The sequence below is a fragment of the Bos javanicus genome, chromosome 5, assembly GCF_032452875.1.
Source record: "Bos javanicus breed banteng chromosome 5, ARS-OSU_banteng_1.0, whole genome shotgun sequence".
NCBI lineage: Eukaryota > Metazoa > Chordata > Mammalia > Artiodactyla > Bovidae > Bos > Bos javanicus.
The window spans coordinates 65,881,647-65,902,561 of record NC_083872.1 but is presented as its reverse complement, the minus strand read 5'-3'; the positions used below and the strand labels follow the sequence as shown (position 1 = coordinate 65,902,561).

At 38.7% G+C, this 20,915-nt stretch overlaps 1 protein-coding gene across 11 annotated transcripts in view; it reads right to left on the bottom strand.

Annotated features, from left to right (window-relative positions):
• MYBPC1 (myosin binding protein C1) overlaps positions 1–4,412 on the bottom strand; it is a 100,771-nt gene extending 96,359 nt beyond the window's left edge. For 8 of the 11 annotated variants that reach the window (XM_061417068.1, XM_061417072.1, XM_061417074.1 and 5 more), the window contains exon 1: positions 4,277–4,412. In XM_061417068.1, coding sequence (XP_061273052.1) covers positions 4,277–4,301 — 25 coding nt within the window. In that variant the 5' untranslated portion in view covers positions 4,302–4,412. The remainder of the gene's footprint in view (positions 1–4,276) is intronic. The other 3 variants (XM_061417076.1, XM_061417079.1, XM_061417073.1) reach the window with 1 other exon arrangement.
• Positions 4,413–20,915: the final 16,503 nt, after the last annotated feature.

Sequence of the window (20,915 nt, the reverse complement as noted above, 5' to 3'; positions counted from 1 at the left end):
TATTCTATATGTAATATGACTTCTCCAAAGACAAATTTACTTTGGTGTTTGAAATAGACCATCCACTCTCCTCCAGGTGGAAACTGAAGGTCAAGGAGTATATATGAGAGAGAGGTTTCCTGTCACCAAGGCTCCTTTTCTGATGATGACTAAGCCTTGAGTGATGCTGGGAAATAGGTAAGAGGTGATGAATGCCGCTTTGCATTCAGATGGGTTTGGGGCTCAGCAGAACCTTAAATGTAGTGAAATCTCTAGTGACCAAGAAAAAGAAGTAGCAAAGGAAAAGCTCCTATGGACTGAAATAGTTATTCTCCATGACCATGTTCCCACCTAAGCTTACTGAAATAGATCAAGATAGAATAGATAGATACTGCATGTTGAAGTAGCAAACGAATCTGTAGCAACAATGCCATACTTTTGATCCTTGGAGTTATTAGAATGGCCCCTAAAACTGATCATCAATGAAGGTGTGTTTTGCCATATGTTTGAGTTTTCAACAAAAGATCTTACAAGGAAGATGAGAAATCTGCCACGACACCCTCAAAGTGTTTTGAATGACCCGCAAGCACCAATAAGGAACTTTTGCCTTTTTCCTAAAAGTTAAGTGCATGAAATATAATAGGGCCTGATATATCACAAAAAGTGAAATTCACATTAACATCTTAACCTGGTGTTTTAGAAAAGAGTTTTTCTAGGTTCTATAGCATCTGACAGTTAACAATTTGTCTAAATATATTAAAGAACCAGATTTTATGGTTTTAATCATTACATAGTACAGAGCAAAAATTCTTAAGAAATTATTTGTAGGCAAAAGTATTATTAATAGCATAAGATTCTTGCATGTTTTTAACTTCATGTTGATAAAACCCCTTTTTGAAAGGAAAAGAGAGTTTCAGCAAAAGATGACTTCTTTACTCAGTGAGACCCAGGGGCAATAAGGGTTTTTAGAGCAGAGACCATGTTGCATGTATCTCTGAAATCCCAGCAACCAGCTCATAGTAAGCACTCAATTCACTGATGATAGGTAAATGAATGTATCAGCAAGACATCCTGGGAGATTCCCACAAATCTGAAACGTCCTTCTCACTGTTTGATTAGAACACCTTACTTTTACTGGGTGTCAGATCTGCATCAATCTAAAGTGTAAGACAGACATTTTCTTCGGAACTGGCAGAACACATAGTATAGTTCTACAATGAATAAATATATAAAGTAGAGGTGGAGAGGACAAAGTGAAATGAAGTGAAAGTGTTAGCTGCTCATTCATGTCCACCAATTTATGACCCTATGGACTGTAGCCCACCAGGCTCCTCTGTCCATGGGATTCTCCAGGCAAGAATACTGGAGTGGGTTGCCATTCCCTTCTCCAGGGGACCTTCCCAACTCAGAGATCAAACCTGGGTCTCCCACATTGCAAGCAGATTCTTTACTGTCTGAGCCACCAGGGAAGCTATTCCTTTTTAAAAAAAAATTTTTTTTTCTTTCTCAGAAAGAGCTTACTGAGCCATCCAGAATATTCTGAAGGGTCTAAGTAAGGACTGTTGACTAATTACTTCCATTAGAGTCCCTCCTTGAGGTCTAAAAGTACAACCATACTTCCCCTTCTCCTTAGAAGGACCAACTCTCCCAAGACCAACTTGGAGCTCCCAGAATTAGGCCGCTGCAGGTCGGGAGGCATTTGAGAGAGACATCTTTTGCGCTTTCAGGTGCTGAAAACTCGGCCTCTTTTGAAGAGTTGTCAAGTGCTCCTGGATCCTGGGAAGGTCAAAGCAGCTCATGTGTCATCAAGATTTACAGCAGGCGGTCATGCTCTGCCTGGGCATGGTTCTTCCAGCCAAGGAAGAGACGTAAGGATATCCACAGGGGCTGGAGAAACCTGCTTGAGGGGGGTGTTTCTGCAAATAGTTTGAAAGGATTCTGTAGAACTGGTTTGGCGGCACATTTTATTCTTGAGGCTGTCTTTCAGAGGCAGGTGTATATGGAACAAAACCAAGCCCAGTAAGTAGTGAAGTGAAGTTGCTCAGGTATGTCCGACTCTGCGACCCCATGGACTGTAGCCTACCAGGCTCCTCCATCCATGGGATTTTCCAGGCAAGAGTACTGTAGCGGGTTGCCATTTCCTTCTCCAGGAGATCTTCCTGACCCAGGGATTGAACCCAGTCTCCCGCATTACCATCTGAGCCACCAAGGTAGTGCAACCCCAGAAAAAATGACACTAATTGAGAGAAGTGCAAGGACCAGAATAGCCCCTGACTTGCCATACTCCTTATGTTTCTGATGTAAACAACAGAAAAATGCAATGATTTCATTAAGAAAACTCTTCAAGGTATAGTTCCTTTAAAAATCAGTTCTGCTGGTAAGGAAACCAAAAAAATCCCTGTACTTCCTCAAAGGATTTTAAATATATCAGTAACCTTCTCTTTATCCTGACTCCCCACCATCCAAATTTAAACTAACCAAAGAATCTGAGTATAAAATTACTGTGCTGGGGGCAACTCCTACACAGAATATCCACAGTGCTTTTATAGCAAAAGATTATGGGCACTTTGGTATGTATGTTGATTTATAGCCAAAATTTATACATGGTTTTTTTTGGGGGGGGGGGGGGGGGGATGGGCTGAAGTTAAAGATATATTTTCCTCCTGTCTCGGCTAGTTTCATTGTCTTTAAAAGTAAAATGGATCAGATTGAGTTGTCAGACAAAAAGGAAAACTTTATCACATCTAGCAATCCAAATAATTTAATTAGCTTTATAGGCTCTACAGCTCTTCATATTGGCCTATTAGTTTCTCAGCTTTTCTTGTCATTTTCCAATGGGCTTTAAAGTAACACATGCAAATTCATCCACTAAATGCAGGATATTAAAACAATATTCTGTCCTTCGTCAGGAAACATAGAATGCATTTCATCCAAATAAGCCTTGAAGAGGCTAGTCAAGTGACAGATCAAATGAAAAGGACACTTAATACACAAGTAAATCATTTGCATTACAAATAAGACACTTCAGCAGGGACTGGACTCACTGCTTGATAGTCAGGATTAAGTTCCCATATTAATGCATGCATTTGGTGTGGTTATTTCGGGTAGAAGATTTCATCCATCAATGCCCTCCGCCACTAAGTAAAGCCAACCTGTAAACTGATCACCACAGCCTGTCAACACTGGTTACTTAATTACATAAAGAAAATATATTTCAAAAACTTTTGGTAATTTGGTTAGTGTTTCAACTTTGGATTCAACATCTAAGCATCTTTTTCAAGGCTCTCAAAAGAATGGTTAAAAGCAGTTTTTAGAATTAAAAATAAAAAAAAACTAAATACCATTTTTATGCTCTCTGGCTCTCTGCTAATGTTTGTCAGTTTGTTGCTTTTATTTGCAGAAGTGAAAAACAAAGATTTAGTAGGCACTAAGGAAGACTAACACAAATGAAAAGAGTATTTTTAAAAGATGTTACCATTTAAAATTAAATTCAATACATTTCTGCTGTTAATTTGTGTTTTTCATTAGTTATTTTAGTAATTTTGAATTTCAGCTTATTTATATTATTAATAAGTAGTTTTAAGATATTGATTTTTCATAGGTAGGAGAAGCTGTTTATTGGAGGAAGCATTTTTCCTAATGAAAATTATTTTCATCTTAATTATTTTTAAACGGTTACTATGAAATTACCTACAATAAATCTCATTAAAGAACATAGTCTGTCATTGACATTCAAAGATATTCTTTAACCCAGGTGTTTGATTTTTTTTCCCATGCAAGATTATAATAATGTCATAATTAATAAAGCTCCAAACTGATAAAACCAAAAAATAACTGCATCTGCATATTTTAAATGTCTTTCTAGGAGAAAAATATGGCAATTTGGGAAATACTGTCACAAATTCTTTTTTGAAATCTTGAACAAATTTGTTAACTATTTAAGAAAACATTCCAAGTTCCTCCCACTCCCCACAAACTGTAAATACAGGTGAAAAATTTGTGACTGAACCTAAGAAAATTAAACTTTAAGGATTCTTTGCAACTAATGATAAAATTCTAATTTGATCATTTCAGTTAATGTTCCTTCATAAATGATCATTATCAGATATTTTTTAATTGGTTATACTCTTCCTATATTTACCCTCTGGTCTTTCTACTCCAAAGGTTCTTTTCCTTAAGTCACAGTATTCTATTATCTTATAGTCTCTTTAAGAAATTAGATATTTTTTGAAAATAGCAAAAAAAGACACATGCTTTATTAAAAAGTACAACAAAAAGATCTAGGGAGGAATCTTACCCTCTTTCTTAGTGGGTTCTGGCATGGTCACAATAAAATATTATTCTCCAAACAGTTTGTCCTTTCCAGTACTAGTTGACAGAAACCCCACGAGCAGTTGAGAGATGGTACAGGTCAGTGTGACAAGCAGCTGGGGAGAAGTCCAGGGCTTTTATATTCCCTGGGAACGTCAATCATTTTTGCACCACCCCTTCTTCAGCACAAGGATGCTGGAACTCAACAGCTATGAGCACCTTCTCACATCTGTTGTCTGCACTCTGCTCTCTTGCCTACTGGAAGGAATCTTCTGTTCATCTCATGTGGCTATGAGAGCACCTCTGACTTTCTAAATTCAGCTGCAGCCTCGTGCTCCTTCTTGCTCTTCTCTTTCTGTCTGACAGAGGCATGTGTCAACTCAGAAAAGCAAAAAGTTGCCTGATAATAAAAAATTAAATCAAATTAAAAATCATAACATGTTAATTCAACATATACCTTAATTTTCACTAAGATTATAAAGAAAAACCTCTGTATTGATGATAATGTTATGTTCCCATAAGCTTTTTGTTGTCTGTTCTTAATTATTGGGTTTAAATTTTTTCTTACTTTTCATCAATATACTAATACTTATTTGTCAAGCCAAATCTCTGTGTTGAATATTTTGTCTCATTTTCTCCTCCAAAAATAGCAAAATTTTCTATTAAGGAATATTTAGCTTGTATCTTTGTTTCAAGAAACATCCTTTAAAAAATTACAGTGCATACAAAAAGATGAAGTAATGATACATGCTACAACATACATGAAGCTTGGGAACATTATGCTTAGCGAAAGATGCCAGACAGAAAAGACCATGTATTGTATGATTCCATTCATATGAAATATCCAGGAGAGGCAAATCTATTGCATCAGAAACTCAATTAGTGGTTGCCTGGGGTTGAAGGGAGGTGGGACTACGAATGACTGCTAGTAGATATGAAGTTTCTTTAGGGGATGATGAAAATGCTCTGGAATTAGATAGTGGTAATGGATGCATAACTTTGTGAATATATTAAAAACCACTGAATTATATATTTAAAAATATATGGGGCATGGGCAAAAAAAGTCAGGCCAGTAGCCATTGTTTTGTTTCAACATGGCAAACATGTACACAAATCTAACTTAAAATATTAGTAGACTGTTAGCCACTTTCTCCCCAAATTCTCATGGAACTGATGGAGAAATATGAATTACCAATTAGTCAACCTAAGAAAAACGTCTTATTGGGTTGGCCCAAAAGTTCGTTCACAGTTTGTGGAAAAACCCGAATGAACATTTTGGCCAAAACAATCATTTCTTTATCCACGCCCATGGCCTCTTATGGATGAGGACTAAAATTAGTTTATGTGAAAAGACAACTACCTGTGTGCTTTCATTGGTATGTGTTTTCAAGACCATTTTCAAAAGACTTTGATTGATTTGTACAGAACCAGCCACACTCTCTCACTTAATTTCCCCTGTGGCTAAGAGCACAGCTGGTCAGACTTAGCTCTGCCAAGCTCTGTGCCAAGCTAACTTTTCATATAAGGATGGAAACTCAACTTAGAATCAATATCATCATGCTTTAGCTATTTGGTGGGGAGGAGGCGGAAAACCAGTCAAAAAGGTCAATGAACATCTTCTACAAAGAAAGCCTTTTCTCAATCACATAGTGCTACTGAGCATGCTGTTTTGTTTTCTAAAATATTCCTTTGCTCTTAGATGCTAAACAGCTAAATGTGAGCCAGAATACAGTATATTCTGTAATGCAAAGTTAGAAAAAACTTTCTCCCCCGCCCAGTCTATCATTAGAGTATCCATTAATAGATGAAACAAATTAAAAAACCTAGAATTTGAAGTCGGACTCTTGGTTTCTATTTCAGGACCTATCATTAACCAGAAGAGTTTAAGAAAGTCAAATGGCCTTTCTGGGCCTCCGATTCCTTTTGCGTAAAATGAGGGGTCTGAAAAAATGATCTCTGAAGCCCCTTCTAGGTTTAACGTTGTGATTCTATATGACTATTCCTTAAAAAAAGAATCATTTTTCCCTCAGCTTTCCCATCACACTAAACACCACATATGAAATGAACATAAGGGCAAAGTGTCATGTTGCAAAGAATGTTTATAGTGATGGGCAGATTTCACACATGCCACAAAAGAGGTGCCATGCCATCACTGGCTTCTGCAGACACTTGGTTGGGTTTTTAATACACTGATCATTTTACTGAAGTGAACATGTGCCAGGACATACTGCAATCCATGGAGAAGATATTTCATAGCCCAGGGAACTTTTTGGTAATTAAGGACTTGATTTTAAAAAGATAAAACATTATTGGAGGAATTGGAAGTATGAACAGATCCCAAGATAAATAGTTGTAGAGTGCATTATATGGTTAAAGTAAGATTCCAAGTTAGAAGAATAAGTAGATGTGTAATTTTCCCAGGACTGTATTTTTTTTTTAGGACTGTTTTGTTTTAAAACATGTAACCTCTATTTCTGATGTTATATATTCAGCTAGAAGTTTTCAGATTCCTTATCTCCAACCTCACTCTCAGGAAAGGGAAAATTGGTCAACAGGACTCTTTATTTTATTTTATTAAATCATTTACTAGGTTTTTCTTTTTGTATTATTTAGGATGAGATTAGGCTGAATATAACACAAAATCACAAAACGTCAATTGAACCGAGACAGAAGTATTTCTCACTCACTTCAAGCAAGTCCAAAAGTAACTAGAGTCATTGTTGTGACTCCACACTGTCATCAAGAATCTAGACTCCTTCTTCCTGTTCTGTCATCCCAGGTAACTTCATGATCCAAAATGGATACTAGTGCTCTCGTCATTACATCTGCATTCCAGGCAGCAGGAATAAAGGACTCACTTCCTCAATATCTTTGTGATTTCTTTGAAGTCCCACATAAAACATCTAATACATCCCACTGGCCATAACTTGATTTCATGGTCATATCTGACTATAGAAGAAGCTGAGTGGCATTCTCAGTGGTAATAAGCTTCTTTTATTAAAGAGAATGAGAATGAATGTTAGATAGGTCAGTATCAATCTCTGCCACATCTTTCAAAATAAAAGCAGTAATGTTCCCTGCACCAACCAAAGAGTGCAGAGAAATACAAATAGTTATAAGCGTATATTGTACAGCACAGGAAACATAGCCAATATTTTATAATAATTATCAATGGAGTATAACCTTTAAAAATTGTGAGTCATTCTGTTTTACACCTGAAATTTATGATATTGTATATCAATTATGCCTCAATTTAAAAATTTTATTTTAAATCCTATATCCTTCATGTTAAGTTTGTGCCTAGACATTTTAGTAGCTTCAGTCATGTCCAACTTTTTGCGACTCTAAGGACTGTAGCCCACCAGCCTCCCATGCCCATGGGATTCTCCTGGAAAGAATACGGGAGTCGGTTGCCATGCCCTCCTCCAGGGGATCTTCCTGACCTAGGGATGGAATCCACGTCTCCTACGTCTCTTGTACTGGCAGACAGGCTCTTTACCATTAGTGCCACCTAGGAAGTCCTTGCCACTGGTTGTTGTGCAGTCGCTCAGTCTTGTCCGACTCTTTGTGACCCCATGAACTGCAGCATGCCAGGCTTCCCTGTCCTTCACCATCTCCCAGAGCTTGACAAACTCATCTCCATTGAGTCGGTGATGCCATTCAACCATCTCGTCCTCTGCCGTCCCCTTCTCTTCCTGCCCTCAATCTTTCGTAGCATCAGGGTCTTTTCTGATGAGTTGGCTCTTTGCATCAGGTGGCCAAAGTATTGTACCTGGTTACCGAGGGTATAAAGAAAAGCTATGAAGTTATTCTTATAATTATTTTGTATCCAGACACCTAGGCTTCCCAGGTGGCCCAGTGGTAAAAGAATCCATTTGCTAAGCAGGAGACATGGGTTTGAATCCTGGGTTGAGAAGATCCCCTGGAGAAGGAAATGGCAACCCACTCCAGTATTCTTGCCTGGAGAATCCCATGGACAGAGGAGCCTGGCAGGCTACAGTCATGGGGTCACAAAAAGTCAGACATGACTGAGAGACTGAGCACAGTACATGACAATTATATAATATGCAAAATGATAATTTTGTTTAATTTTAAATTTTTATTTATTTTATTTTCTTATTACATTAGCTAGAAGCCCAAATATAATGTTATAATAGTGCAGAGGGTGAGTCTTCCTCTTTTATTTTTGATTTTAATAGAAATGGATCTAGATTTTGAACTTTAATATGACATTTGCTATTTGTAGTAAATAGGCTATTATTTTTATGTAGTTCCCCTTTTTTCCTATTCACTTAACTATTACTAATGACTACTGATTTTTATCAAATGTATTTTTGTATACATTGTTGTAATCACATGTTTTCTTCTTTAATTTGTTTGTAGAATGAGTTCTATATTTTGAAAAATTGCCAAATGTCAGACAATCCTTGCCTTCCTGGTAATAATCCTATTTCATTATGGTGTATTACTCTATTAATACAATTCTGGATTCATTTGCTAGCATTTTGTTTTAGATATATTTGAATGTGTTGATAAATTTACTCTAAAAGTTCTTTTTGTGCTATTTTTATCAATAAGTTATATTAGCAAAATAAAATTAATTTAGACATGTATCTTTTCTGATATTTAAAATAGTGTGAATAACAGGAAAATGTGTTCACTGAAAATAGATGATATTTGGTTATAAAACCATCTGGCCTGGTGCCCATTTAAATGGTAAATCTTTGACAATAATAATTCAATGTCTTCTATGGACTTTGGAACAATGCACAATGTTATGTTAGTCTCAGGAGTATCTACTTTTTAAATTAACTTTTTCGCTTTACAAAACCTTTTAATTCTTCTAGATTTAAGAAAATTTTATGTACAATATTTTATTGGTAATATTTTGCCATTTTTCTGACCCTTAATTACTAACATATTTTTATTTTTCCTCTTGATTTCCCTGGTGGCTCAGACGGTAAAGCGACTGCCTACAATGCAGGAGACCTGGGTTCAATCCCTGGGTCAGGAAGATCTCCTGGAGAAGGAAATGGCAACCCACTCCAGTATTCTTACGGTTTATCTGGTGGCTCAGAGGTCAAAGCGTCTGCCTGCAATGTGGTAGTCCTGGGTTCGATCCCTGAGTCAGGAAGATCAAGATCCCCTGGAGAAGGAAAAGCAACCCACTCCAGTAGTCTTTCCTGGAGAATGCCATGGACGGAGGAGCCTGGTAGGCTGTAGTCCATGGGATCACAAAGAGTCAGACTCAGCTGAGTGACTTCACTTTCTTTCTTTACTTTTTCTTTCTAGTATATAACTATTTTTGTTGGTGCTTTGAAAAAAATAGTTTATGATTTTACTCTATTTTCTTCTCCTAACTTCTTTTGGTCCAGTTTGTTTTTGGTGTTGCTATCTTGAGAATTTGATTTAGACTTTATTTACAGCCTAGGTTTTTAGTTATATCACTCATATTTTGATTTAGAGAACTTACTTTTTCATTAATTTCTGAATAATCGAATTTTGGTTTTAATTTTCTCATTGATTCAGGAGTTATTTGAAAGAGCATTTGTAAATTTCTAAGGAATTAAGGGGTTTGTTACTTTTTAAATAAATTTTTTATTGAGGTAAAATTCACATCACAAATAATTAACCACTTAAAGAGAAAAATTGAGTTGCATTTAGTACATTCAGAATGTTGTGTAATCACCTCTATCTAGTTCCAAACGTATTCATCATCCTAAAAAGAAACCTGGTACCCACTGAGCAGTTACTTACCATTCACCTCTGTTCATTCTTGGGCAACCAGTGGTATGTTTTCTGTCCTTATCAATTTATTTGTTCTATATATTTTATATAAATGGGATCATGCAATATGTGACCTTTTGTGTCTGACTTTTTTTATGTAACATAATGTTTTCAAGGTCCACCCACACTGTGTTATGTAAAAAGGAGTATTTCACTGCTTTTTATGACAGTAATATTCTAGCATATGAATATACCACAATTAACTTATCCATTCATCCCTAATGGATATTTAGGTTATTTCCACCTTTTGTGACTAATGCTACTGTGAATATGTGTGTATGCATACTTCATTGAATACTCGATTTCAATTTCTTTGGATATACACTTAGGAATAATTGATGAATCATGTAGTGGTGATTCAGTATTTAATTTTTTGAGGAAGCACCAACTGTCTTCCTTAGTAGCTGCACTATGTACATTCCCAGCGGCAATGTACAAAGGTTCAATTTGTTCATATCTTTGTCACCACTTATTATTTTTGTTTTTAAGAATGATAGCCATTCTGGGAGTTCCTTGGTGGTCCAGTGGTTAGGACTCCATAATTTCACTGCCAAGGGCTGAGGTTCAATCGTCTGTCAGGGAACTAAGATTCTATAAGCTGCAGGGTGTGGCCAAAACAAAAATAGCCATCCTGGAAGGTGAGTTCTATCTCACTGTTGGTTTTGATTTGCATTTCACTGATAACTAATGATGTTTAGCATTTTTTATGTGCTTGTTGGCTATTTGTATATTTTCTTTGGAGGAATTTATATTCAGGTCCTTTACCCATTTTTCAATTGGGTTGTTTTTGTTTTGAGTAATAAGATTTCTATATATTCTGTGGCGCTTGGAAAGCTAAACAGATTCATGTAAAGAATGAAATTAGAACATGCCCTAGCATCATACACAAAAATAAACTCAAAATGGAATGAAGACCTAAATGTAAGGCCTGACATTATAAAATTCTTAGAGGAAAACATAAGCAGAACATTCTTTGACATAAATAGCAGCAAAATCTTTTTTGATCCACCTCCTAGAGTAATCACTACAGACAGTAACTGGAGCCATGAAATTAAAAGATGCTTGCTACTTGGAAAAAAAAAGCTATGACAAACCTAGACAGCGTATTAAAAAGCAGAGACATTACTTTGCCAACAAAGGTCCGTCTAGTCAAAGCTATGGTTTTTCCAGTAGTCATATGGATGTGAGAGTTGGACTATAAAGAAAGCTGAGCGCAGAAGAATGGATGCTTTTGAACTGTGGTGTTGGGGAAGACTCTTGAGAGTCCCTTGGACTGCAAGATCAAACCAGTCAATCCTACAGGAAATCAATCCTGAATATTCATTGGAAGGACTGATGCTGAAGATGAAACTCCAATACTTTGGCCACCTGATGTGAAGAGCTGACTCACTGGAAAAGACCCTGTTGCTGGGAAAGATTGAAGGCAGGAGGAGAAGGGAATGACAGAGGTTGAGATGGTTGGATGGCATCACTGACTCAACGGAATGAGTTTGAGCAAATTCTGGGAGGTGGTGAAGGACAGGGAGATCTGTGCTGAGGTCCATGGGGTCCCAAAGAGTTGGATGTTACTGAGTGACTGAACAACAACAACCTAGAGTAAAGAAAATAAAAGCAAAAATAAACAAATGGGATCTAATTAAACTTAAAAGCTTTTGCACAGCAAAGGAAACCATAAACAAAATGAAAAGGCAATCTTCAGGATGGGAGAAAATACTTGCCAATGAAGCAATGGATAAGGGGTTAATCTCCAAAATGTACACACAGCTCATGAAGCTCAATAACAAAAAACAAACAAACAAAAACTAAACAACCCAGTCCAAAAAATGGGCAGAAGATCTAAGTAGACATTTCTCCAAAGAAGGCATACCGATGGCCTCACTTACGTATTTTCCTTTGAAGCCAACTTAAGCCATTTTGTAAAATGGCAAATTTAAATTAAATAAATATAAGAAATGATGTTTGTACTTCAGGTTTAAACATATTTTCTTTAACTTAATTTGATAATAAAATTATCTGTCAAAAAATTTTAAAATGTCATATTAAATAAAAGATGCTCATTTATCATAAAATAGACTACATAGCCCAAGAAATCTTGTAACAATAATTAAGGACATATATTTTAAAGTATTGTTACATTTTGTAGGCATGAATGTATCATGAAGGAAAATGTTACATATTAAATAAATGTAAAATTATTTTTACAAAAAAAGTTTTATATATATTTTGAATACCAAACACTTAGCAAATAGATTATTTGCAAATATTTTCTCCTGTTCTGTAGGTTACCTTTTCACTTTGATTATGCACAAACTTTGATGCACCAAAGTTTTTAATTTTGATGAAATCTGATTTTTCTCTTGATGTTCAAGCTGTTGGCGTCATGAACATTTCACTGTTTTCTTCTACAATTTTTATGGTTTTAACTCATATTTAGGTTGTTAATGCTTTCCTTCCTTCCATTTTTTTTGTTGTTGTTAATACATTTTGAGTTTATTTTTTATCCGTGTGATGCCGGGGCCTAAATTCATTCTTTTGTATGTGGATATCCTGCAAAGCAGGAGACCTGGGTTCAATACCTGTTGGGAAGATCCTCTGGAGAAGGGAACACTACCCACTTCTGTATTCTGGCTTGGAGAATTCCACGGGCAGAGGAGCCTGGCGGGTTACAGTCCATGTGGTTGCAAAAAGTCGGACACAACTGAGAGAACTTCACTTTCACTTTCATCCAGTTGTCCCAGCAACTTTTGTTGAAGAAACTATACATTTCTCATTGAATGGTCTTGGTACTCTAGTTGAAAATCATTTGGCCATAGATGTGAGGGTTTATTTCTAGTCTTTCAGTTCCATTCCATTGGCCTATATGTCTCTCTCTTATGTCAGTATCACCCTATTTTTATTACTAGAGCTTTATAGTAAGTTTTGGAATTGGGAAGTGTGACCTCCAACTTTGTTCTTCTCCTTTAGTATTATTTTTCTACTAACACTACTAACACTACTTCTCTAGTAGTATTATTCAGGGTCCCTTGAAATTTGATTTAAGAATCAGCTTTTCAGGACCTAAAGTGGGTGCTTTAGTTGCTAGTTCAGTTCAGTTCAGTTCAGTCCCTCAGTCATGTCTGACTCTTTGCGACCCCATGAATCGCAGCACGCCAGGCCTCCCTGTCCATCACCAACTCCTGGACTTCACTCAGACTCATGTCCATCGAGTCCGTGATGCCATCCAGCCATCTCATCCTCTGTCGTCCCCTTCTCCTCCTGCCCCCAATCCCTCCCAGCATCAGAGTCTATTCCAATGAGTCAACTCTTCGCATGAGGTGGCCAAAGTACTGGAGTTTCAGCTTCAGCATCATTCCTTCCAAAGAAATCCCAGGGCTAATCTCCTTCAGAATGGACTGGGTGAATCTCCTTGCAGTCCAAGGGACTCTCAAGAGTCTTCTCCAACACCACAGTTCAAAAGCATCAATTCTTCGGCGCTCAGCCTTCTTCACAGTCCAACTCTCACATCCATACATGACCACAGGAAAAACCATAGCCTTGACTAGATGGACCTTTGTTGGCAAAGTAATGTCTCTGCTTTTGAATATGCTATCTAGGTTGGTCATAACTTTCCTTCCAAGGAGTAAGCGTCTTTTAATTTCATGGCTGCAGTCACCATCTGTAGTGATTTTGGAGCCCAGAAAAATAAAGTCTGACACTGTTTCCACTGTTTCCCCATCTATTTCCCATAAAGTGGTGGGACCAGATGCCATGATCTTCGTTTTCTGAATGTTGAGCTTTAAGCCAACTTTTTCACTCTCCACTTTCACTTTCATCAAGAGGCTTTTTAGTTCCTCTTCACTTTCTGCCATAAGGGTGGTGTCATCTGCATATCTGAGGTGATTGATATTTCTCCCGGCAATCTTGACTCCAGCTTGTGTTTCTTCCAGCCCAGCGTTTCTCATGATGTACTCTGCATATAAGCTAAATAAACAGGGTGACAATATACAGTCTTGACGTACTCCTTTTCCTATTTGGCACCAGTCTGTTGTTCCATGTCCAATTCTCACTGTTGCTTCCTGACCTGCATACAAATTTCTCAAGAGGCAGATCAGGTAGTCTGGTATTCCCATCTCTTTCAGAATTTTCCACAGTTTATTGTGATCCACACAGTCAAAGGCTTTGGCATAGTCAATAAAGCAGAAGTACATGTTTTTCTGGAACTCTCTTGCTTTTTCCATGATCCAGTGGATGTTGGCAATTTGATCTCTGGTTCCGCTGCCTTTTCTAAAACAAGCTTAAACATCTGGAAGTTCACGGTTCATGTATTGCTGAAGCCTGGCTTGGAGAATTTTGAGCATTACTTTACTAGCATGTGAGATGAGTGCAATTGTGCAGTAGTTTGAGCATTCTTTGGCATTGCCTTTCTTTGGGATTGGAATGAAAACTGACCTTTTCCAGTCCTGTGGCCACTGCTGAGTTTTCCAAATTTGCTGGCATATTGAGTGCAACACTTTCACAGCATCATCTTTCAGGATTTGGAATAGCTCAACTGGAATTGTATCACCTCCACTAGCTTTGTTGGTAGTGATGCTTTCTAAGGCCCACTTGACTTCACATTCCAGGATGTCTGGCTCTAGGTGAGTGACCACACCATCGTGATTATCTGGGTCGTGAAGATCTTTTTTGTACAGTTCTTCTGTGTATTCTTGCCACCTCCTCTTAATATCTTCTGCTTCTGTTAGGTCCATACCATTTCTGTCCTTTATCGAGCCCATCTTTGCATGAAATGTTCCCTTGGTATCTCTAATTTTCTTGAAGAGATCTCTTGTCTTTCCCATTCTGTTGTTTTCCTCTATTTCTTTGCATTGATCACTGAGGAAGCCTTTCTTATCTCTTCTTGCTATTCTTTGGAAGTCTGCATTCAGATGCTTATATCTTTCCTTTTCTCCATTGCTAAGTCATATCCAACTCTTGCAAACCCATGGACTGTAGCCTGCCAGGCTTCTCTTTCCATGGGATTCTCCAGGCAAGAAAACTGGAGTGGGTTGCCATTTCCTTCTCCAGGGGATAGTCCCGATCCAGGAATTGAACCCCAGTCTCCTGCATTGTAGGCAGATTCTTTATCAAATGAGCAACAAGGGAAATCCCAAGGACCTAAAGTTAGTGGTTTCAAAAAAAGAAAAGGAAAAAAAGTATATATACATATAACTGAGTCACTTTGCTGTGCACCTGGAATAAACACAACATTATAAATTAACTATAATTCAATTTTTTAAAATTGAAGTTAAAAAAATGAAAATGTATAAAGATTATCCAAAAAAAATTTTTTTTGAAGGTAGATTAGTCAACTCAGGCTGCCATAACAAAATCCCACAGACTGGGTGTCATAACAGTAAGTTATTTCTCACAGTTCTGAGACTGGAAGCCTGAGTTCTGAGTGCCTGGTCAGATTGTAGTGAGAGCTCCTTTCCTGGTTTATAGATGGCTGCTTTCTCCTTATGTCCTCCAGGACACGGAGACAGAGAGCAAGCTCTCTGGTGACTCTTCTAATAAGGACACCAATCTCATTGTGAGGATCACACCCTCAGGACCTCATCTAAACTTAATTACATCTCAAAGGCCTCATCTCCAAATACCATCCTATGCACGGGTGGGGAGGGGTTGGGGGGAAGGGGTAGGATTCAACACAGGAATTGGAAGGGGAGTGGGGACACAACTCAGTCCATAGCAAAAGATGTGTGTAGAGCCAAAGGACTCTGTTTAGATGACTGAAAAACGATCAGGAGGAAAGGGCTTATGGCAGTAGATGATAGACCCTACATCTCCCCCCACGTGGCACTAGGGGTAAAGAGCTCACCTGCCAATGCAGGAGACATAAGAGATATGGGTTCAGTCTCTGGGTTGGGAAAATCCCATGGAGGAGGGCTTGGCAACCCACTCTAGTAAGCTTGCCGGGAGAATCCCATGAACAGAGGAGCCTGGGGGCTACAGTTGGTCCATAAGGTTACAAAGAGTTGGACATGACTGAAGTGATTTAGTATGCATACATGCACATCTCCCCTAGCTCTCCCTCTTTTCCTTGCTAGGCCCCTGGCCAGGGGTGAGGTAGGGAACTTAGCCTAAGCTTCTTCCCCCAGACCCTTTTCTCTCTGTCTACATTCTCCACCTGGATAAGCTCATCCCCTCTCGCATCCTCAGCTATTACTGTGTGTACAAATTTTGGAACTCATTTGTGTTCTTGATCCTGAGTCCTGCTTCTAAACTTACAATTATATTAAATATTAAAAATTCAACCAATTAGAGATTAAAATTGCTAAAATTGTTGCATTTACTTCCAGTTTTTCCTATGCAAGTTTTGTGATGATTTATGAGCTTTAACAAAGTCACTGGGGAAACAGTGGAAACAGTGACAGACTTTATTTTTGGGGGCTCCAAAATCGCTGCAGATGGTGACTGCAGCATGAAATTAAAAGACACTCCTTGGAAGCAAAGTTATGACCAACCAAGACAGCATATTAAAAAGCAGAGACATTACTTTGTCAACAAAGGTCCATCTAGCCAAGGCTATGGTTTTTCCAGTAGTCATATATGGATGTGAGAGTTGGACTATAAAGAAAGCTGAGCGCAGAAGAATTGATGCTTTTGAACTGTGGTGTTGGAGAAGACTCTTGAGAGTCCCTTGGACTGCAAGGAGATCCAACCAGTCCATCCTAAAGGAGATCAGTTCTGTATGTTCATTGGAAGGTCTGATGTTGAAGCTGAAACTCCAATACTTTGGCCACTCGATGCGAAGAGCTGACTCATTTGAAAAGACCCTGATGCTGGGAAAGGTTGAGGGCAGGAGGAGAAGGGGATAACAGAGGATAAGATGGCTGGATGGCATCACCGACTCAATGGACGTGGGTTTGAGTAAACTCCGGGAGTTGGTGATGGACAGGGAGGCCTGGCATGCTGCGATTCATGGGGTCGCAAAGAGTCGGACACGACTGAGTGACTAAACTGAACTGAGTGGCTTAGTAAATCAGAGAGGAAAAGAGATTCTCTCTTTCTCTCTCTCTCTCTCTCATCTCTACCTGTATCTGTATGTATGTCTCAGATATACTCTGCATGCACTTGAAGCTGCCAGGACACTCATGTTTTGACTCACAACATCATAAATTGCTATTATGAATAACTGACCTTTAAATTTAGCACTTCAGTGAATGGGTGGTGATAAAACTGAAGCTGTTCCCCCAAATACTTATGGAAGTCCATTCCATTTAGAAAACAAACAAAAAACCTTTCTTGCACAAAATGTTCCTGGACTCAACCAGGAAAAAAGAAAGGAACCCGCCTTCTTGACATTCCTTAGTGTGACTTTGGATTTTATCTCACACCAAGTACAAGTTCATACTGGAAGCCTTGCAGGCTATCAATAGAACTCTGCTCACCCGCCTTATTTTAAAGCTGAAGCATGTTAAGCCCTCTAAGCCTCTCCTTCTAAGACATACCCTTCATCTCCCAAATTAGTCCCGGTGCCTTTGCTGGATCCTTTCCAAGATTCGGATGGTCTTTTAAGTTTCATGTCCTGCCACACACTATATAAGAGTTCCATTGCCTTAAAATCTCTTTTAATTTATGAACCCTAACAATTTTCAGTCTCCATATCTTCTCCATGCTTATAGTGTTTATTGCCAACACACAGACATTTTTCTAGTTCTGATGACTATGGGTTACATGGGCAGTAAATATATTTTTAGTAAGAAGCTAAAAAACAAACCAAAATGAAACAAATAAACAAGAATATCAAAGTACAGTGTAGCTCAGAGGCCCCTGACCCTGACTTACGGTTTCCCATCTGCAGGTCTTAGCTGGTACTATTTCCTGCAGCTGAAGCAGTGTTCAGTCCCACTGTAGTGGTTCCAAAGCTGATGCATTTCGGAAGGATAAACTGAAAGGTGACATCCTTCACAAAGTCTTCTCTAATACTCCTGCTGGATATTATCTCTGACTTTTCTGAATACCTTATATGTATTCCTTGTGTGCCAATTATAATCTAGCTCCTATTGTTCATATTTGTGTGTCTTACTGTTTAAACCAGAGATCTCAACCTGGTAGCCTGTGACCTAAAACCAGTCTGCAAGTTAATTTTGCCTGGCCCACACACTTGTTTCATGTAAAAACTATAAAAAGCATTCAAATCATGAATTTTTGGCTTATCCTGGAAATACTGGGTGCAGGTAGAAACAATCGGCTGGAGCTCGGGACGGGGGGTCACCCAAGTTGCTTCTTAGGCCACTTCACTCATTTGTATTAAGTACCAAGCCCAGGTGGCATTTCAATTTGCAATACTTAGTCAAAACTTTGGTATTCTTGAGGTAGCATCTTGTCTTATCTCTATAGTTTGTAACCAGCATTTAGGCTTCCCAGGTGGAGCTAGTGGTAAAGAACCCATCTGCCACTGCAGGAGACACAAGAGACACGGGTTCCATCCCTGGGTGGGGAAGATCCCCTAGAGGAGGGCATGGCAACCCACTCCAGTATTCTTGCCTGGAGAATTCCATGAACAGAAGAGCCTGGCAGTCCATAGGGTCCATAGGGTCGCAAAGAGCCGGACACGACTGAAGCAACTTAGCACGCGCACACAGCTGAACAAAAAAAACGTAAATAGTTTGACAGCTAAATCTTCTTTTTTCTTTAAGTAACTCTGAGGTAATGTCAGTGAGATCTGACCAATGTCTCCCATTCCCCTCTTCCATCATAACATCTTATCTATCAATAAGTATCCACTCACTTCTTACTAGGCATTGGAAGCTTAGAGATACAAAACAAACAAGTGTGGCACCTTGCCCCTTCTCCGAGGTAACAAGAAACAAGCACAGGAAATAATCTGTGAGCAAGACATCATTGCCATTTCAAGGCAGCACAGCAACGTTTTAACAATAAGACGCTGGAGCCGGGTTTTCATCTTGGCTCTGCGCTTAGAATCTTCCAGTGTTCAGTCAAGTACCTAACCTGAGCCTTAGTTTCTTCGTCTTTGCTGGTCCCTTTTCAAGGTCGAGACTGGGACAATAATCACACCTGCCCCATAGAGATGCTAACACATGTGAAGTCCTTGGCATACTGTCTGAACCTGGTAAATGCCTTACAGGTGGAAAGAGTTACTATTGGCAGCTAAACAATCCAGAATCCTCTATACTACATATGAGAACATCTAGGCAGTATACAAAACTCACCAAGCCCTCTCTCCCATATACATAATCTGTATTCTCAGTTAGTCTGCTGTTCACTACTTAAAAAAAAAAAAAATACACACACACACACACACACACACACACACACATATATATATGGCTGCTAAACATTCAGAGTTTACTCCTATGCATGACTGCCAGCTTTGTGTGGGTGTGATGGAAAAGACCGGTTTGTCACAATGAATCTTTTCACACTGTGGACATGTAAAGACCAGCCGTTGGTCTGCAGCTGCAGCTGCTATTTGCAGCACTGGGGCCTCTGTGATGGGATTCTGCAGCTCAGATTTATTTTCTGCCTGCTGCCTTTGTTTGAAAAGACTCTGGTCCTGCTCAGCTGCCCTGACTACTGCTGCTGTCACATATTGCCCTCGTTTTCCTCGCTGGCTGAAGACGTGCTTCTTCTTTCTTCTGATGCCCAGAAAATTCAGGGAAGTGACCATCATCATTCAGTAAACATTTCCAGAGCTTCCCTGGTAGCTCAGAGAGTAAAGGATCCGCCTGCAATGCAGGAGACCCGGGTTCAATCCTGGGTCTAATCTCTGGGTCAGGAAGATCCCCTGGAGAAAGGAATGGCTACCCACTCCAGTATTCTTGCCTGGAGAATCCCACGGACAGAGGAGCCTGGCGGGCTCCATAGGGTTGCAGAGTCAGACATGACTGAGCAACTAACACTTTCACACTTTCCAATGTCCCAGGCAATCTGCTAAGCAGTTTACATAAATTATCTCCTTTCACACTCATAAAATGCTACATTCTATCCACATTTTAAGAGAGAAAATTATGGTATAAGGGGGTTGGATAATTTTCCAAAGCTCACAGTTAGGATGGACCCTGTATTTGAAAGAAGGTATGTTTTTTGTAACCCAAGGTCTTAACCATTAAACTGTATTTCCTCAAATAAATTTAGGTGAATAATCTTTCCTTTGGAAACACATGTCTCCTGATCCTGAGATGTTTACTGCTCCCTTAGCATGACGAAGAAGCTGGCAAAGAGGTGTCCTGTTTAGGCTCAGTCCGTAGATCTCTGTAGTGCCATCTGCAATGCTACTTTTTAAGGGCTCTGGGAAAGTGAGGAAAATGCAGTGATCATCTCGCAAAGTCTGCAAAGGACTGTCATTCATAATGTCTGTCTATTGATTATGAAGGGGCAAGTTTGACATATAAGACTTTCAGTCTTTTACTTTTGACAGATGTAGCAATAGAATGATTTCATGACAGGACTGCAAGTCAGACAAAGTCATAAACATCATATAAAATATTCACGAAAGTTACACTAGCCTTAGTTTCCATTAAGCAAAATAGAAAAAACTTTTTTATATCTTAAGATTTAGTCCAGCTCAAAGTCTCTTAAGAGGAAAAAAATTTATGTATCTTCAAATTCTGTTAAGTCCTCAGATCTTTAGATATAAATGAGAAACCTAGCCGCGTATCTTAAAAGCTAAAGGAACATGAAATGAAAGGAAGTGGTCAGCTGGGTGTGGGGTTGGTCCAGAGTTGCAGATACTTGACAGATACTTGATAGAAAATCAGGTAAAACAGTAGTTAACCGGGCAAAGAGGTGGTAGGATAAGATTGATAGTGTTTAAGGGTACAAACTTGTAACAAATACTAAAATAGACATGGGGG